The sequence below is a fragment of the Macrotis lagotis genome, chromosome 2 (assembly GCF_037893015.1).
Source record: "Macrotis lagotis isolate mMagLag1 chromosome 2, bilby.v1.9.chrom.fasta, whole genome shotgun sequence".
NCBI classification, from domain to species: domain Eukaryota; kingdom Metazoa; phylum Chordata; class Mammalia; order Peramelemorphia; family Peramelidae; genus Macrotis; species Macrotis lagotis.
In genome coordinates, this window is record NC_133659.1 from 233,062,363 (window position 1) to 233,082,989 (window position 20,627).

General features: G+C 35.9%; 1 protein-coding gene across 5 annotated transcripts in view; it reads left to right on the top strand.

Moving 5' to 3' along the window:
• MAP2K4 (mitogen-activated protein kinase kinase 4) overlaps nucleotides 1–20,627 on the top strand; it is a 181,824-nt gene that overhangs the window by 111,583 nt on the left and 49,614 nt on the right. For all 5 annotated transcript variants that reach the window (XR_012476011.1, XM_074225137.1, XM_074225136.1 and 2 more), the window contains 3 exons: nucleotides 9,078–9,197; nucleotides 11,202–11,253; nucleotides 19,907–20,034. Coding sequence is in view for 4 of the 5 variants with exons in the window: in XM_074225137.1 (XP_074081238.1) it covers nucleotides 9,078–9,197; nucleotides 11,202–11,253; nucleotides 19,907–20,034 (300 nt within the window). In the remaining variant the exon portion in view is untranslated. The remainder of the gene's footprint in view (nucleotides 1–9,077; nucleotides 9,198–11,201; nucleotides 11,254–19,906; nucleotides 20,035–20,627) is intronic.

Sequence of the window (20,627 nt, forward strand, 5' to 3'; positions counted from 1 at the left end):
CCTTTATTCACATCCCCACCCCTTCCCCCTGCACCCCCCTCCATCTTACTCCAGTTGTCTATACCCCATTGAGTATATTTGCTGTTTCCTCTCCTAGCCATATCTGATGAGAGCAAAGGTTCCCTCATTCCCCCTTGCCTCCCCCCTTCCATATCATTGTAATAGCTCATTGTAATAAGAAAAATCTTATTATGTGAAATATCTTGGACTATTCCCCCCCTCTCCTTTTTCTTTCTCCCATTCCATTTCCCTTTTTTTCCTATTGACTCCATTTTTACACCATATTTTATCTTCGAATTCAGCTTTCTCCTGCGCTTCAACTATAAAAGCTCCCTCTACCTGCTCTATTAACTGAGATGGTTCATATGAATATTATCAGTATCATTTTTCTATACATATAGCTCATCCTCATTATGTCTCTCATATTTTCCCCCTCTCCTCCAATCTCCATGTTTCACCCGAGTCCTGTATCTGAAGATCAAACCTTCTGTTCAGCTCTGGCCATTCCAAAAGGAGCATTTGAAATTCCCCTGGTTCATTGAAAGTCCATCTTTTTCCCTGGAAGAGGACATTCAGCCTTGCTGGGTAGTTCATTCTTGGCTGCATTCTAAGTTCTTTTGCCTTCCGGTATATTGTATTCCAAGCCCTACGAGCTTCCAGTGTAGTTACTGCTAAGTCCTGTGTGATCCTGACTGCAGCTCCATGGTATTTGAACTGTGTCCTTCTGGCTGTTTGTAATATTTTCTCTTTGACTTGGGAGTTCTGGAACTTGGCTATAATATTCCTAGGGGTTGGTTTTTGGGGATCTCTTTCTCTGGGGGATTGGTGGATTCTCTCCATTTCTTTTTTGTCCTCTGCTTCTAGAATATCAGGGCAATTTTCCTGTAGTAATTCTTTGAAAATGATGTCAAGGCTCTTTTCCTTATCATGACTTTCAGGTTTTCCAATAATTTTCAAATTATCTTTCCTAAGTCTGTTTTCCATATCAGTTTTTTCAATGAAATATTTCACATTTTCTTTAATTTTTCATTTTTTTGGTTTTCAAGCATTGATTACTGATTTCTGGTAAATTCATCAATCTCCCTGAATTCTACTTTGTCTGAAAGATTTGTTCAGAGAGTTTTCTTATCTATTTTTCCCATCTGGCCAATTTTGCTTTTTAAAGCATTCTTCTCCTCAATAACTTTTTGAACTGTTTTATCCATTTGACCTAAGCTGTTTTTTAGCATGCTATTTTCTTCAGCATTTTTTTGGATTTCCTTGATTAAGCTGGTGACTTCATTTTCATGTTTTTCCTGCATCTCTTTCCTTTCTTTTCCCAGTTTTACTTCCAACTCCCTCATTTGATTTTCAAAGTCTTTTTTGAGCTCTGTCGTAGCCTGAGCCCAATTTCTGTTTTTCTTGGAGTCTTCAGATGCAGGAGCTTGTGCTTCCTCATCTTCAGACTGAGTATTTTGATCCTTATTGGGCTCATTTGCAAAATATTTCTCAATGGTCTTACTCTTGTTTCTTTGCTTGTTCATTTTCCCAGCCTAAGCCGTTTTTTGGGGTGCTTCCTGAGCTTTTGGGACACTCCCACAAGGGTCTCAGTGTATGTGAGGCTCTGTCCTCCCTCCTGGTCTGTGAATGACCATAAGCACCTCCCTCTGCCACGGGGCCGAGGTGGGGGGGGGGCCCTGTTGTTCTATGGGGGGGCCTAGACTGCGATCAGGATCTGAATGTGGTCAGAGCCCCAGAGTCCTGTTCCAGGGGCAGAGGACAGAGCTCTGCAGTCTCTCTCTCTTCACGCCCCTCCCTCAGTTCTATGGGCTCATGCCCTGGGGGCTCCTGCTTACTGGCTCTTCCTGCTTCTGTTTCCAGGTCTGGGCTGCAGAAAGACCAAGCTGCTTGCTGTGTGCCCTGGGGGCTGGGCTCCATGTGCTTGCTCTGGCAGAAGTCCCCCACTGTTCCCCCACTTTGTGCCCAGTGCTCCCCGGGGTGCAGCTCAGGAGACTCCCCTGCTGCTGTGAGCTGTGGCTCCCAGCGCCCTGGGGCTGCCTCTGGGAGGCTGAAGTTCTTTGGCTGTGGCAGCCGCTCCTCCGACCCCCGGGAGCAGGGAGCAGAGCCTTTCTGCTCTTTTCCAGGTTACCTTGAGTAGGAGAACTGCCTCACTGGATAGAACTTTGTGGGTTCTGTCTCTCGAAAGTTTAGAGTCCTTGGTTTATGAGTTATTTTCAAAGAGCTCCTAAAATTCGATCCCTTCATGTCGCCATCTTGGCTCCACCCCCCTGGGATAGCAATTTATATTTTAACTACAATTTTGTAAATTGTAAATTTGTGAATTTATATGTTGACTACAATTTTTTTAAGAAAAAGAACTAATGAATTACATTCATTAGGCTTCTCAGGAGGACTAATGATGAAACATAATGCCCTCAGCGTGATAGAGATAAAAGATTTCAGGTACAGAGTAAGATAATCATTTTTTCTCTCCTCTGACCACACTGGGGAGAGGTTGTGGATGCCCTCCTGGTACCTGTCCTGGCCTCTGCCCACATCTGAGGCCTGGTCTTGCTGTTGCTACTACCCCTCATTGGGCTCTTGGACTGCTCAGGAAAGCCCTGTACTGATTCTGTGACTACTCCTTCTTATTATATATCACCTCTGATGCAGTCATTTCCACTCAGACCATTTTCATTATTGCGATCTTTGAAGTGCAGTAATAGGGTACAGAATGTAGCCCAGTTTCCAGTGACTCATGACCAGGATATTGAATGTAGTCATGTATCTTGTAATGTGTGCTTGTAACGTAAGAATGCCTGTTCTTTGGTGGAGTCTCCTATAGTCTTCTAAGAAAGGCCCAAAAAGCTCTGAGGGTGTCTCAGAACCATTAGACCTTTGTTTCCAGTCAATGTAGATCCTTGAGGTTCCTGGAATGGTTCTTGGATCTCTACTAAGGTTCATACAGACTGCAGTGATTTGGGTTGTGGTCTATTATATGGACCTCCAGGCCTGAGCTGCATGAATCAAACTTCTCTGCCTAGCAGGTTTTCTTCATTCAAATTTAAGAGGATTTGTCACTGGGGGAAAAAAAGATACTCATGTAAGGACCAATGTTTGGTGTATTTTTCTTGTTTATATTTGGTGGGTGTGTCTGTGTGTGTGTGTGTGTGTGTGTGTGTGTGTGTGTGTGTGTGTGTCCATGTGCACGCTAATGGAGAGAGGGATTTGGAAGAGGGAACCTAGTTATAATGATGTTACAAATAAAGAGAAGGAGAAAAAGGTTATTGTAGATTTTTTTAAAATGCAATGAAGACAAAAAAGGAAGTAACAAATTAGCAAGATAGCTTTGAAATTTAACTTATATTCTTTTTCAGAATGCAAACTGTTAGGGGTAGCTAGGAACCACTGACTGCAGTGGATAGAGCATTGGCCCTAGAGTCAGCAGGACCTGAGTTCAAATTCGGCCTCATACACTTAATAATTACCTAGGTGTGTGACCCTGGGCAACTTATAATCCCATTGCCTTGCAAAAACAGAACAAAAAAAAAGAATGCAAATGTTTATGATAGATCCATGGTTACATGTGCAATCATTTTCTTTTCTGTGTATGGAAATGCTAGGAATTTAGTCATCTGGAATTTATTGAGCACTACTATCCAGGCACCATGATGTATTGAGAATACAAAGAGGCAAAGAAATAGTCCCTGCTCTCAAGGAGTTCACAGTCTCAATGGGGAGATAGCTTGAAAACAACTATGTACAAGCAAGATACCATGAGGATAGACTGAATTAGAAGAAAGGAACAGTTTTCTGGTTTACTAACAACATGTGGTAGAATTTTTTAGTTGTGATGGAAGTTTCTATCTTTATTCTAAGGTTACCTGTCTTGATTATTAAAATCTACTTTTTTAATCAATTAGAATCATTGGGAAATAATATAGCTTTCTTCATAGTTTCCTCTTTCGACTGAAAAACTCCAGCATTTAATCTTCTCTAGTCCTTATGTTTTTGTCTCATTGCCCCATACACTGGTACTGCTGCATCCTACTGTACTGTTTGGCATGAATCTTCAATTCTTGGATCCTGATCTGTGACAAAATAGGACTGCATAAACTAGATAACTGCCAGTTTGCAGGTGCTACCTCCTTTAACTGCCACAAACCTATGCTTCTTCCTGGATTCATCAAACTAACCTATCATGACCATGGTGTCTGGACCATATCTTTGATTGGGTTTTTCTCTTCCTTTCTCTCCAGGGTCCAGGGGCTCTAAGGGTTAGTTGGGCATGATGATCCTGAGCAGGTGTTGAGGACCCTCATGTTTGTTGATACTCGTCAAGTTTACAATAAGAAAAAATATTAAAAGTTAAAATTTGAAAAGAAAGTGGGTACATGAATCTTATTTTTGATTTGAAATTTTTTTCCCCCAAGTGACTGATCTTCCTCCCTACTGCAGATGTCTACAAAGAATTACTTTTTGCCTTCTAGATGCCTACAGGTTGCCTCTAGCATGCCTTTGTTCCATGTATACTTGATCTACCTGTTCCTTTTAATTCTGTCTTGTTGCCCTTCCCACCCCCCCGCCCACCCTATATCCCCTTCATTGCCATTTTTACTTCTTTATGCAGAGACTATAATGTTAAGTGAATGAATAGTTCCTCCAATTATTAGAATAATCTTGTCAAATCTTTCCCATTTTTCATCTATTTGTAGCCTTTTCAGTTTCATCTGTAAATATTCTTAGAATAATCTGGTTTAACTAGATTTATCACTAAGCTTTCTGTAAACTTCACTTTTTTTATTAATTGTTTTCTTTTATGATATGATACTATTCAGAATCATATTACACCTCTTTATAAGACTTGATTTCATAGTCAAGTCTTATAAAGAGATAGAATACGATTCTAAACTGATACTGCTTTTGGCTGCCATCTTTGTTTACCTGGCAAGGAGAGCAAATATTTGCTGACTGACAATTTCTTGGGTTTTTTGATCTTCTGTCTGTGATGTTTGAATTAAATTTTGTTAGGAACTTGTAATTTTCTGGGTTGCTATCTGTTCTTTTTTTAAATTTATTTTTTATTCTCATTTAGTACAAATGTTTTTTTTTTACATTAATAAAATATACTTGTTTATACAAGTAAAAAAAATACCCTTCCCCCCATGAATATAGATAGACTTGCTTGGGCGAAAAAAGTAAAGGGGAGAGAAAAAAAATTAAAATAAAAAAAATAATAGTAATAGGTATGGCCAGGTGGCGCAATGGACGAAGCACCAGCCCTGGAGCCAGGAGCACCCGAGCCCATATCCAGCCTTGTAAACCCAACAATCACCCAGCCGTGTGACATGCAAGCGACCTGATCCCCACTGCCCTGCAAAAACCAAAAAGAAGGAAAAAAAAAGACCCAAAATAAAATAAAAGAGTAATAATAGTAGGGGTGGCTGGGTGGCAGACAGAGCATTAGCCCTTGAGCCAGAAGCACCTGGGTCCAAATCCGGCCCCAGACACCCAAAGATCACCCTGCTTTGTGGCCCCAGGCAGGCCACCCAGCCCCACTTGCTCTGCACCCTCCCCCAAATAATAGTAATAAAAAATGTGCTTCAGTCTTTGCTCCAACACCAACAACTCTGTCATGGGTGGATTGCATTCTTTATGATAAGTCCATCACAAAAGTTACTTCCATATTTTTCCAAAGTTGCCATTGCTGATCACAACTCCCTCCTTTCTTATTTCTCTGCTACCATGTACTATATCCTTTCACTCTGACTGTGCTGTAGGGTCGCTGAGTGGCGCAGCAGACAGATCCCTGGTCCTGGGCCCAAGAAGCCCTGAGCCCCCATGCCATCCCATCCCTTAGGCCCAGAATCCACCTGGCCCTATGGTCCTGGGCAGGCCTTCCAATCCCAGCCCCTTGCAAGAAGTAAAAAAAGAAAATGTGTTATATCTGACCACTGTCCCCCCGTGGTCCATCCTCTCCTCCTTTATTCACATCCCCACCCCTTCCCCCTGCTCCCCCTCCTTCTTACTCCAGATGTCTATACCCCGTTGAGTATATTTGCTGTTTCCTCTCCTAGCCATTTCTGATGAGAGCAAAGGTTCCCTCATTCCCCCTTGCCTCCCCCCTTCCATAATAGCTCATTGTAATAAGAAAAATCTTATTATGTGAAATATCTTGGCCTATTCCTCCTCTCCTTTTTCTTTCTCCCATTCCATTTCCCTTTTTTTCTATTGACTCCATTTTTACACCATATTTTATCTTCGAATTCAGCTTTCTCCTGTGCTTCAACTATAAAAGCTCCCTCTACCTGCTCTATTAACTCAGAAGGTTCATATGAGTATTATCAGTGTCATTTTTCTATGCAGGAATACATGCAGTTCATCCTCATTAAGTCCCTCATATTTCCCCCCTCTCCTCCAATCTCCATGCTTCACCTGAGTCCTGTATCTGAAAATCAAACCTTCTGTTCAGCTCTGGCCATTCCAAAAGGAACATTTGAAATCCCCCTGGTTCATTGAAAGTCCATCTTTTTCCCTGGAAGAGGACATTCAGCCTTGCTGGGTAGTTCATTCTTGGTTGCATTCTAAGCTATCTGTTCTTTTAGTAACTACCCATTTGTTTATTTTAGCTTCTTGGAGTGATTTTAATTTTAATTTTTCAACTTGGTATTGATTTCGGTGTTTGCTCTAATATGTAAATAATATAACTGTACAAAGATAGCTTACTCAAAAATGACTACCATCTTTTGTAACTTTTAATTTCCTCCTGGAATATAATCATTTTTGATTTTGTGATGCTAAATGGTGCTGGCTATTATGAAGTATATTCTGACCTTGTTTTTGAAGAAAATGTTGAGGATTAATGACAGTAAATTTTTATTTCTTATTCTGAACCCAGTTTTTTCCAATATATTTTTCACTTTCTTTCCATGCCCAGCTTTGCATTAATTTTACTGGGTAAAGTACAGATTCATTTTTTTTTATTTAGTTTTTGCAAGGCAACGGGCTTAAAGTGGTTTGCCCAAGGCCATTCGGCTACGTAATTATTAAGTGTCTGAAGCCGGATTTGAACTCAGGTACTCCTGACTCCAGGGCTGGTGCTCTATCCACTGCGCCACCTAGCCGCCCCAACACATTCATTTAATTTGTAGAATTTAATATTTACCCTAAGAGTTTTTTTTAACCTCTTTATCCTCTGTAAAGTTGATGCATAGACTGCAATTTTTATAGTTATTTTTCTTCAAATGTTTATTACCATTGAACCTGGCAATATAAGATGACCAGGTTATATGTCTTATGTTAAGATTCACCGTAAAACCAATTTCACAAGAACCTGTGAGAACTTTCTTCCTCTTAAATTCAAAGTCCTTTTGTATTTTGTGTTTTGCTAACAGAATGTTAGCATTATGATGATAATGACTTGCTTCATCCACAGGACTATTAATTGGTGATAGGGCAATGATCTGACATGTTAGTACCAACCATTAAGGTTACCGCTTATAACTAATATTTATAGACTAACTACCTTGTTTTTTTGGCCCTTTTCTCATCCATGACTGCAGAAATGGAAAATGGGATTCATAGAGAATTGAGAGCTGCTATATATGGTTTTCGTATCTATGTTTATTTTTTGCCTTTTATCTTTAATTGTTAGAATCAGTGAATTCATTGCCTGCTGTGCTTCTCCGTAATCTAATCTGGTTCTTGGAAAACAGACATAATCTATTGATAGAACTTTGAAGTTTTGCCATCCCGGTAAAATGTGTCAGAGCTTATATTCCATTTTTATAACCTTCAAGAATTTAGGACAGCCCCCATGCCAAGATAAGACAAAAAAGAAACATAAGAAAACTAGTTTACATCTATGTAGTATTGTGTATGATTAGAGATGCTTAATCTGCATTATCCCATTTTATTCTTATATTTCAATGCCAATATAAGTATTTTCCCAGTTGTATAGATGAAGAAACTGAAGTTTAGAGAAAGGTTATAGTCTAAGGTTATAGCCCTTTAATATAACTATCTTGTTATATTTAATAACATTTGCAAGAAAATATTTCTGTAACAGAACATCTCTTCAGTTGTCTTAAGGAGATAGCCATTAATAGTGCTGCTACAATATTCTGTACAATATAGTTTGATAAACACTTTGTGCATCTTAAATGTTGTATATTATTTGTACAGTAGTGGGAGGGGAAACCAAAATAGCCATATTTGTGACTGTTAAGCCTTTTAAGTCTCTTCACTCTTATCTTCTTCTTACACTCCAACCACTTCCCTAGTTAAAACTCTTCTATGATAATCACTTTTCCAACATCTTCTCACCTTCATAGCCTGAAGAAATCTTCTGCCTTCATTTGTGAGCTCCCATTTTATGATGTCCTTGGGTCATCTTCCCTTCATTCCCAGCTCCCCTCTTTGCTCCCTAGAGTTTCCCACCTGTTTTGGGGTTTTCTTCCCATCCATCTAACCCCTTTTTATATATTGTATTTACCTGTTAGAATATAAATTCCTTGTGATTACAGACTGTGTTTTTGGCTTCCTATATATAAGTTGTGAATAATTTTTTTATTTAAATAACTTAGTCTTTTGGGGCCTCAGTTTCTCATTTTGAAAAATGAGGACCCTTTCTGGTTATAAAATTCTCTGATCTTATATGAAATGATTCAGAATCAAGAGGAAAGGGTTGGCATTTTAAAAAATGATTCATAATGTCATCAGTTAAAAATATTTATTTTAATATACTCACTGTTTATAATGAGACTTGCACCAACCTCTGTTATTACAGATACTAAAGATGGTGTATTTATTATGAAAAATAATTAATTTTTAAAATTTTTATTTCTTATGTTAAAATACATCCCTGGTCCTATTACAGTTTAATCAAGGGGAAAATTAAGGTTAGTTTAAAAAAGACATATTACAATTAAGCAATTATTGGGAATTTTCTACATAATACTGTTATAACATATTAAAGAAGTAAATTGAGTTGTTAAAAAATCCAAACAGATAGGTACTTATTTAACTTGATTTCTTTGCTGTTTGACATTCTTGGATAATAGTAATAGATAATTTTAAATTAATGTATTTTTTTTTAGGGTGACTGTTGGATCTGTATGGAACTCATGTCTACCTCGTTTGACAAGTTTTACAAATATGTATATAGTGTATTAGATGATGTTATTCCAGAAGAAATTTTAGGCAAAATCACTTTAGCAGTAAGTATCTGTTTTTATTATTTCCCAGTAATTATTTCAAATGTTAAATCTTTCCTAAAATTTAAAAAATTTACCAAAGACAGTTGTAGAACATCCACATATATTATTGCAGAAAGTCCCTAGAGATTTATTTGTGATTTTGCCTAACATTATTACTTGGAATCATAAGAACATGATATTTGAAAAAATGGTGTTTTTAGAGAAGCAATTTTATAACTGGACTGGCAGTGTTTATAGATTCACACCTGATTCTAGTTAAATGTTATTAGAAACTATTTTGATTTGAGGTATTCTATTAAAAGGAAAAAGATTTTGTGATCTTATATAAAAAAATTAATATTTGTCAAGCACTTGACTTCAATAAACTTTGTGAACCAGTTCTAGACCTCACATTATGACTTGAAAAAGAATTAATTTTAGTTGCTCCTTGCCACTCTTGCTTTTACTTTGTCTTGAAATTTCATGAAATGCACGTTATAGCCATCATCCTTCAAATGATCGTCATGGTTGTGGTTGTGTATTTTACTTTGTATGTTATTACCAGATTTAATTCAGGAGGCCTTAATTTCTTCTCTTCTTAACTAACTTAATTTTCTAGTGATTAATAGTAATCTAAAAGACAGGTCTGGTTTATTTAGCCAGCCACATGTGACAATAATGCAATAACAACCAAAAATGTGTGGGTTAATGCAAATTCAGATAATCACCAATAGGTCGAAGGGTTCATGATTTATGAATGAGAAAAAAATCTCGAATAAGGGTTTGGTATCCACGATGTATAACTATCTTAACACAGATATGTAAGACCAAAAGGCCAGTAGATAAGTAGTTCATGTAATAAACAATTTTTAAAAGAAAAATTGCAAACTGTTAGTAATTAGGAAGTTTAATTCAATCAAGTTAGAAGAATAATATTTAAAACTACCCTGAGACTATATCTCATTAACTAGCAAATTGGTAAAGAAGACAAAAGATGAGAATAGTCAATGTTGAAAGGGTTGTTGAAATATATTAGGCATGTAACTGCAACAATTCAGTATTATATAAATAAAATTAATATAATGTCCATAATTTTGACCCAGAGATTCCACTTTTAGAGAGTAACCAGAGATCCTCCATTTATATGAAAATGTTTATAATGGCATCTTTTATAGAAGTAAAGAATTGAAAAAAGAAAGTGGTTGTCTTTCAGTTGGGAAATCACTAAATAAATTGTGATACATGAATGTATAGAATATTACTGTGCTGTAAGAAATTGTGAATATTTAAAATAAAGAGAAACCTAGAAATCAGTTATGAACTGTGGTAAACAGAAAAAACATTGTAGACATTGAGCTTACCAATATAAATGAAAATAAACCACCACAAAACAGTTGGTAGTATATATTAAAAAATTACAAAAATGTTTCACTTCAAAAGAAGACATATGAGCAAGCACCACATTTGCAATGGTGGGTCAGAGGCACAAGATTTAGAAGGTCCAAGGATGAGGAACATGATATACATCATCATTTTTTTCATGTGGTAATAGTTTTATCTTTCCTTCTTTTCCTTTTTACTTAAAAAATTCTTTGTTTTGATGCTTTTCTTGGTGAGGTGGTGGGTGGAGGGAGGCCAGAAATTTTAAGTATTTTTTTAAATTGTCTCTTTTTATAATTACTGTCTGTTGAGATGGATGAGGGTATAATCCCTGTTGTCTGTCTTAAACTCGACATTTTTATTCTTGAAGAAACTGATGACTACAAGTTTCATTGAATTGTTTATCATTTACCTATTGTAATTGTCAAACAGAACAAGAAATATAAGAAACTAAGTTTTGTAATCAGTTAATCATTTCTAACTAAAATTATAACATAATTTTATATCAGAGTTATTTATACCTTGTATATATATTATAAAATATAAAATTTAATTAAGAACTTTAAAAATTATTGAATACTTAAATGCAACTTGTTCTCCTAATCAACATATATTTCATTTCTCTTTCTACTTTTTTCCCCCCAGACTGTGAAAGCACTAAACCACTTAAAAGAAAACTTGAAAATTATTCACAGAGGTAGGTTGGCATGGGCATTCTCTTTGTGGAAAAGAAATTAACTTTTTTTCTTAATTTGAAATATCATTGAAAAATATAAAACATATTTTATGTTATAAATTTTCTTTGAAAGCTCGTCCACATTATTGGCAGCAGACACAGTCTCCTCTTTTCAAAAAATTGCTTTTTATCCAAGATATCTCAGTCTCATCAATAAGAAGTTTGGAAATGAATTCAAATCTGCTTACCATTTGTTTGGAAGATGTCCTTTTCATTCATTTTAAAACAGTTTTTCTTGATATGGCACTATATAGCTATATAAATGATTACTTTAAAACTAAAGTCAGAATACTAAGATTGTCAAATGAAGAATTCCAAAAACTGTCAAAAGTGAAATTGGAGGCTTAAATTGTATTCCTTCGTCAATACACTGGTCTGGGCAAAACTGTTCCTTGTCATTAGGAGACACTTCTTCATTTCTGAGCTATATAACTTGATGTTTTCTTTGTTACCTTCTTTGTGAAATCTGTCCAGTAACTGTTTCAGGCCATCTTTTCTTCAAATCTGTCACCAACTTCTCATCTTCTTTACTGAGAAGATGGACTATATGAAACATGAGCTTTCATTTCCATTTGATTAGGAGTGGGTTTGCAGTCTTATCTCAGGCATTTTCTAGCTCTGTGATCATGGGCAAGTTCTCATTTGTAAAATGGTAATAGTAATATTTATGTCATCTTCCTCACAGGATTGTTTGAAAGAAAGAGTTTTGTAAGCCCTAAAATAGTAAAAAATTAGTCAACATATATAGCATTTCATGGTTTTCAATAGAAGTCCTATCTATTAATATTATAAAAACATGAGTAATTATCCAGTCTCAAAGGAAATAAATGTTCTACTTCCTCCTATATGTCTAACCCTTTCAGTTTGATCTTTTATCTATTTCTGAATCCATAGGGACAATATTGCCACTTTTAGTCCTGGTTAGTCTAAGTTCTTCTGGCATTAAAAATATGTGTGTATATGTGTATATATTACCATGTATAATTACCATTTTTTTGTGTGTGTGTATTTATATATGTATATTATATATAATAAAGCTACATATATTTGTCATTATTAAAAAATACCTTCATTTTACAGCCTCTTCAGTTATATTCTCTGTCCTTTTCTATACTGTTGAACTAATTTAATGCTTAAGCTATTCTTGCTGCTTTCATTCCTCTCCACCCACTCTTTCATCTCTTTAAAATCTGACTTCTCTACTTACCCTTCTATCTGTATTATATTGAAGTTTGCTATTGACTTGAATTATTCATTCACTGTATAGCGATTGCCATGTATATTACAGCACTATACTAATTTCATTGGAGGATACAAAAATGTAGGAAAGATGAAAGCATCCAAAGTTTTACATGAGTAGGCCAAACAAAATGCAGTGTCAGGTTCATGTAAGAAATTTGTGCAAATAAGGTCAAAAAGTTAATTGGACACAGATTGTGAAGGACTCTTGATTTGAAACTAAAGAATTTAGATTGCATTCTGGGCTCTGGAAGTTGCTTTATAAAGGTTTAACAAAAATGGGAGTAGAAAAGTGAAACAAATAATATAGAAAGATTAATATTATTCCTGAAAGAAGACCAGGAAATCAAGCCTGGGGCTGCAGAGTTATTGACTTGAGTGAATTTACAGCACTGTTGGGAGACCAAGTCCCAAACTTCTCTTTCTTCCTCTCTCTGTCTCTTTCCTTCTTTCTTTCTTTCTCCCTCTCTGTCTCTTTCTCTCCCTCTCTCCCTCTCTCCCTCTTTTTGTCTATCTGTTTCTTATATAATAGAAATTCTACTTACTAACTAGATCAGATATCCAAAGTAGAGAAGTAGGAGACAAGAAACTCAAGGAAAACTGAGTAGACTAAGTTAAAGTAAAAGATTAGGGTAGGGACAGTGGAAAGTGAATTCATAAAGGTTTTTTTGGGGCCAGATTCTGCAAATTCTCATTCTATTATTTTTTTTATCCCCAAAGTAATTTGGGCCCTTTGGAGGATCTTAAGGAAGAGACCATCATGAAGAGATCATCAGGAGACTAGTTAGCTACAATACCTACTAGATCATAGGACTTAATTTAATACATTTTTTTGTATTATTCACTATTCTTTCATCTTCATTAGTCTTATTTCTTTGTAGGCAGGGATATTTATTATTGCCTTTATTTACCAGCAGAATAATCACTTAGTGATTGGTAGTGTTTGCTTGAGGAAAGCAGAGTATGGTGGTTAGTGATGGGAAGATTTAATAAGAATATGAATGTTAATATCTTGATTCTTTGAAAAGGAATCACAAAACTCATACTCTGATTTTTTTTTTGTCATAGCATTCAAAACTTATTTCAAGTTTATACTTTCTGGTTCTTTATAATTTATCTCCTTGCTTACTATTTTAGTTATCCTGATACAAATTACAATAAAGAACTGCTCTGTTTTGTAAAACTTACATTTAAAATTTTTTTAGCATTAGAATTTATGATAAAAATTATAAGTAAGATTTGAGACACCATGGCATAGTGAATGGAGATGGTCTCCAATCCAGAGAGATCATCTCTGATCATACTAGTTGTGTGACTCTTGAAAACCTTTAGTTGGTTCCCTTTTGCTTATAGCATAAATTGTAAACTTTTTAGCCTGGCATATAAGACCTACCTTCTGGCTCCTACTAACTTTCTAGCCTTTGCTAACATTGCTCCCCTTAATATACCATTCCATCCAAATACCAAATTTAACATGGTGCTTCCACCTTCAATGCATTCATGGCCAGCTGCTTTTTATGGTTATAGTGCACTCTCTCCTCATTTCCACTATTCAGAATCCTTATCTTTCAAGCCATAGTTTAGATATCCCCTTCCCAAGGAAAAGTGTTCTTTTTTTCAGATTTTCTTTGAGGTTTGTCTGGATAGCTCCTTTGTCCTCAACCTACCTTAACCTTATATCATATATTTCTCGAACTGCATGTCATGTCCTCTTCACTCTTTAGTTTCTGTAAGTGCCTTGAGGGCAAGCACTGGTTCATTTTTGTATTTGTTTCCACAGTACCATACACATAGCAAGTGCTTAATTTAATTAGCTGAATTTGAATGTATTGTCCTTCTGTTTGCATCTATCTTGTTCTTGAGATGATCTGCCTTAACTGGATCTTGTGCCATCTCTCTTTGCAAGTTTGTTTTCTTCTCAGCTGTTTTTTTTTCTCTTTTGTGATGCACTACTGATTCTAGTTTTTATCCTCCTCATTTATGTTTTACAAATGAGCTGGTATTCTAAACCTTTGCTGTCTTTGGCTATCATGCTACAACTTGGCAGTGAGATTGTATTTGCTGGCTGAGACAATTACTAGACTTTTTTGGCTTAATATTTGTAACAGTTTTGCATTGTTTAAATGTGCTAATCATTGTCCAACTGTCCTATTTTTAATATTTATCAGCTTATTTGAAAATAGCTCTGGTTGGAGCAGCTATAATCACACATGGTGTCTTCATCTTAATCTTTTCTTCCACTTTCATATTTATTTTGACCTTTGCTCTAAACAGTTGATGATCTGACTGCACAGAGACAGCTGATTCTGAGATGACTGCTACCTCTGTAACCAGTCATTTCTTGTCTATTAAGGTATAGTCAACTTTGGTTTTTTGTTTGTTTGTTTGTATTCTATGTTTTGTAGTGTTCACCATGGCAAAACCTTCTGATTCAACTTGAAGAAAAGTATTCATTAAGTACAAGTGTTAGTCTTCTTAATAATGCACAGACCTTTTATCTCTTTCACTTCTTAATTCCGAACCCAATTTTTCAATGATATATATATGAAATTTTCCCTAACGACCAATCTTCAACATTGAACTGACATAGTTTTGGCTCGTAAACTTCAATGGTTTTGTTTGCCTTTACTCTTTGGGATTGGTGAAAGATAAGATACCCAAATATCACATCAAATGATATTTCTTAATGCCTTTGAGTACTCTTTGAAACCAATTCCAGTAGCTCTCTGCATTACCATGCTGTGTGATCTAGGACAAGTCACTTAAACTTACTAGGTCTCAGATTTTGGTTTTGTAAAATGCCATGACTTTGTTCATAAGGAATAGAGTAAAAAAGGACTGATTCTTAATATTTCATATTCTGTTACTTCCCTTTTAGAAAGGGTTTGTATTTTTGTGCATTTTGTGATTCACCTTGATCAAAATAATTTATCACCTGGTTGCCAAGTGTGTAGTGAATGAGACATTTTGTATTTAACCTAACCATACCTCCTCTTGAGAGAGTAGATCTTTCTTTTTTTTAAATTTATTTTTATTAAAGATATTCTTTGAGTTTTACAATCCCCCCCAATCTTGCTTCCTTCCCCCCCTACCCCCACCCCCCACAGAAAGCAATCTGTCAGGCTTTACTTTGTTTCCATGTTGTACCTTGATCCAAATTGAGTGTGATGAGAGAGAAGTCATATACTTAAAGAAGAGACAAGAAGTCTAAGAGGTAACAAGATCAGACAATGAGGTATCTGTTTTTTTCTAAATTAAAGAAAATAGTCCTTGAACTTTGTTCAAACTCCACATCTCCTTATCTGGATACAGATGGCACTCTCCTTTGCAGACAGCACAAAATTGTTCCTGATTGTTGCACTGATGGAATGAGCGAGTCCTTCAAGGTTGAACATCACTCCCATGTTGCTGTTAGGGTATACAGTGTTTTTCTGGTTCTCCTCATCTCACTCAGAATCAGTTCATGCAAATCCCTCCAAGCTTCCCTGAAATCCCATCCCTCCTGGTTTCTAATAGAACAATATTGTGTTCCATTATGTGTGTGTGTGTGTGTGTGTGTGTGTGTGTGTGTATACATATATATTATATATTATATATTATATATTATATATTATATATTATATATTATATATTATATATTATATATTATATATTATATATTATATATTATATACTACAGTTTGCTAAGCCATTCCCCAATTGAAGGACATTTACTTGATTTCCAATTCTTTGCCACCACAAACAGAGCTGCTATAAATACTTTTGTACAAGTCATGTTTTTACCCTTTTGAAAGTAGATCTTTCTTGAAAAATTTCCAACATGGTCTTTGAGAACCAAGGGTTAGTCTTGTGCCAGAGGAATACTACTCCTAAATGTCTTTGGTATTTGAGAATAGTCAGGTCAAATCTATGACCAATCTTCTTTGGCACAGATCCTCATTTCTCATCACAGGATATAGCAGATCAAAAATATGCCTCTTCTTGTGCTTGCCCTTTTGCAGAGTACTAGAGTCCCTGTGTCACCAAAAGTGAATCAAACATTAATTCCTCTAGAACAGTCCATGGTGTAAGCTTAATTGCAAGGGAAGTTCCCCATATTAGTAGATCGAGGGACTTCCCCAATTGTTCCTATTAAATAGGGATTGGGACCGAGCCCTAGGGGTCTTCATTCATTCATTATTTCATTGGCATAGTAAATTCTCAGGTGAAGAATATCCCTCCAGCACAGGTCAATACTTCTAAAGGTTATGTGAATTACCTAGGGTCACAAAACTAGTGCATGTCAGAGGTAGGTCTTAAGCCCAAGTCTTCTTGGCTTCTATGTTAGTTCTCTATCTCTTATAGCATGCTGCTTTCATTACACAAGAATCAGAAATTCATTCAGGTTCTCTGGTTTCAGAAATGAAGTCTTTTAGGGTTTTTTTGATTTGTTTTTTTTTTTTTTAGGTTTTTGCAAGGCAGTGGGGTTAAGTGGCTTGCCCAGGGCCACACAGCTAAGTATGAGTATGAGTATGGATTTGAACTCAGGACCTCCTGATTCCAGGGCTGGTGCTCTATCCACTGCGCCACCTAGCCTCCCCAGAAATGAAGTCTTTGAACAAGAAAATAAACAATGACAGCATTGAGTATAACTGATTTTTTTTTCCTAATGACTCCATAAATAATCAAATGTGGGGTTTTTCTAAGTCTTTAATATATTTGAGAATGTTGAAAAGCAATTAGGTATGTGGGGGGTCAAACTGTAGTAAATGGGTATTGAATTCTGAATGCAGCCCTTGAGGAATTTTATTTTGTTGGGGAGTGTGACCCAGAAGAGCTCAAAAGGTGACACCTCTGACCTGGAGTTTCTTTACACACACACATACGCACACACATACACACACACACACACACACACACACACACACACAGAAAAGTAAGGCTTATAATTTTTCTGCTTGAGCATTAGTTCTTTTCAGTAACAGCTGTTTGGCTAAGTACATAGTCCCACAGTATAAACTGGGGACTGAAAGGGAAAAAAAAGGCATTCTCATCTTGTCACTGACACAGAAGTCTTCCCTGAGATTCTAGTGCTTTCATCCCTATGTATGGATCTCTTGAAGGCATTGGTCACACAGTCTGAGAAACCACTATGAATAACTAAAATATTATGAAAATAACTGAGGTTCAACATCTCTCAAAAGTCATCTGAGCCAGAGTAACTATCTGAGGAAAAAAGGAAATGATTTTCAAAATCTCCATTTTTCTAAATGCCAGCCTAGGGCTATCAACTTGAGGGCCAGCTAAGCCATCTGGTTTGAAACAATGCTGGAAAAGCACAAAGATAGTTTACTCAATTGGCCTTGGCTAAAAGTTTACCCTTCATTTATTTTTTGTGACTGCTATTTAATGGAGATTCAGGCAATTCTATCCAGGAGAGCTAGGGAAAGGAGAGTAATATACACATTATCCCAAAAGTCTTTTGAGAGTAAGAATACCTGTTTTATACCCTGTTTAATGCAACTAGAAAACTCGATTGGGGTCAAATTGTGGAACGCTTTGATAGCAAAACAGTGGAGTCATATAATCTGATAGAGAGAGAAAAGGAAATCAAACTGGCAGCTCTGTGGGATGAATTTGAACAAGTAGAGTTATTGCATGGAGATTATTTAGGAGGTTATTTTAATAGTCCAGCTGTGAAGTAATGGGAACGTGGACTACAGTGGTGGCTATATGAATAGAGATAAGAAACTGAATAAAATGTTTGTTGTAGAGGTAAAAAAGGCAAGTTTTTGCAGTTAAGGGAGAGTGAGGAACTGGATACTATCAAGAATCTAGAAGATTGGAAAATGGTGGAGACTGGATCTAAGCAAATTGAAGATTGGATCTAAGCAATATAGATTTCTTTGGGGAAAATAATGGTATTTTCTCATGTTGTATTTGAGATCTCTCTGGAATATAAAGTTTAAAATGTCCAATTGTCAATTAGTGATATAGAATTGAAGCTTAGAGGAGAAACTGAGTCTAGATTTAATATAATTGTAAGTTAATAAAAAGATTATTAAAATCTAGGAAAGCTGATAAGAGTCAGTAGTAACAAGAAGAGGGCCTAGGTCAGAGCCTTGGGCAATATCTGATGTTAGAGAATGTGGTTTCTAGATTGTGAGTGACCAGATATAATGAGAACTACTAGAGACTAGGACCATGAAATTTCAGAATAGAGAGTATTCAGGCAGAGGAGGTCATCAGCAGTATCAAAAAGGTCAAGAAGGCTGAAGACTGAGAAAGGGTCATCAGATTTGTCAATTAAGATATATCATTTAACTTTGAAAAGAACTTTAATTGAGTAGTCAGATCCCACATCTGATCCATACTAATTGTGTAACCCAAAAGGAGAGTCATGCTGTGAGCTTCTAGGTTTCTTAGGTAACTGTCTTAAGATTTAAGTTTCTGAGAAGGTACTGATAGAGGAAAGTTCCTTAAATATGTTCTCCAAGACAGATGGAATCACACAAAAAGTCTGTATGTGTTTGGGATTTGGGAGGGAAGAGGGGAGTAGGAGATGATAAGATGTGTGATTTTATTGGAATAAGTAGCTCCCAAATGGGAAAACTCCCCAATTCTAGTCATAACTGCTGTCTCAGCAACTGATAGTTACCTAGGGCATAAGCCAGTAAATATTAGGAGCAGGATTTGAACACATATCTGTCTTTCTGACTCATGGCTTACTGTATTTCTGATGCACCAACTTCTTTTCCTCTTTGTCTTGGTTAATTAATTGCACATATAAAAATATATTCTCATAATTCTTACAAAATGTTACCAAATTCATCCCCTCTTCTCTGTAAAAAGGCATAAACATTGCCTGAGTATTTTTTTATAACATGTTTTTATTACTATTGATGGTTTATAAGGAATGGCACTCATAAAAATCATGTTTTCCTGATTTTAATAGAAATTAAATCTTTACTTCATGCTCCAGAATCTGAGTGTGACACTTTTTAAAGAAGAAAGTCACCGTTAATTCACATCAGCTTGTATGCTATAAAGTAAACTTTTGTCATGTTGTTCTGTTTTTGTAATGAAGGTATAAATGTTGGAGCAAATAATACTTTTTTCTTGAGATTGCTAGATCAAGCCGTTACTCAAATGTTTTTTACTGAATCTTAGTGCCAGAAAAGACCTTATATATTTTCTAGTGCCTCTTATCTCAATTTACAAATGAGGAAATGAGTTACAGAGCTATGAAATGACTTGCCTAAGATCACATAGCTAGTAAGCATTGAAAGTAGTAAATATTAATTTAATATTTACTATTTATAGTTCATAACAACAGTTTTTAGCATTATTTTATTTAATTGACATTTATACAGTGAATTTCATTGATCTTTTACAGACATCAAGCCTTCTAATATTCTTCTGGATAGAAGTGGAAATATTAAACTCTGTGATTTTGGCATTAGTGGACAACTTGTGGACTCCATTGCCAAAACAAGAGATGCTGGGTGCAGGCCATACATGGCAGTAAGTTTAATGTTTTAACTGATAAGAATGTTAATTACCATGTTGGTGCACTGGAACTCTGACCAATCTACCTAGAATCTTCTGCCCCAATTCCCTACACTTAGCAAAATTCTGCTTATCCAACTCAAATCCTTCATTTGCCAAAGTGATCTTAACCTCCTTTGAATATCTGTAACACTTACTGTCTTTGCCAGTTATATAGTACTTATGCATAATCCTGTGAATGTTCATGAACTTTTTCAGTGCCTATTCTATCTCTCCATTTTAATTTATTCTTTGGAAACAGGAACTGTGTTTTTTTTTTTGTGATTATGCAATGCTTGCCAAGCTCAGTGCTTTGCATACAGGTGTTTGGCAAATGTTTGTTGGTGATGAAGCTAATATTCATGTTTCTCAAACCAGTACTGAAAGCATTTCTATTTCAAGTGGACTTGGTGGTCTTGAGTTTTTAGTAATACAAAATTACACATGCTATTAATAAGAAATTACTGAGAAGTAGCATAGAAATTGCATCTCCTTTGGCATTCTCTTGTCATTTTTTTGAGGCATTTTAATAGTTCTTTATGACCCAGGCAAGTCGAAACAAGTTAAAA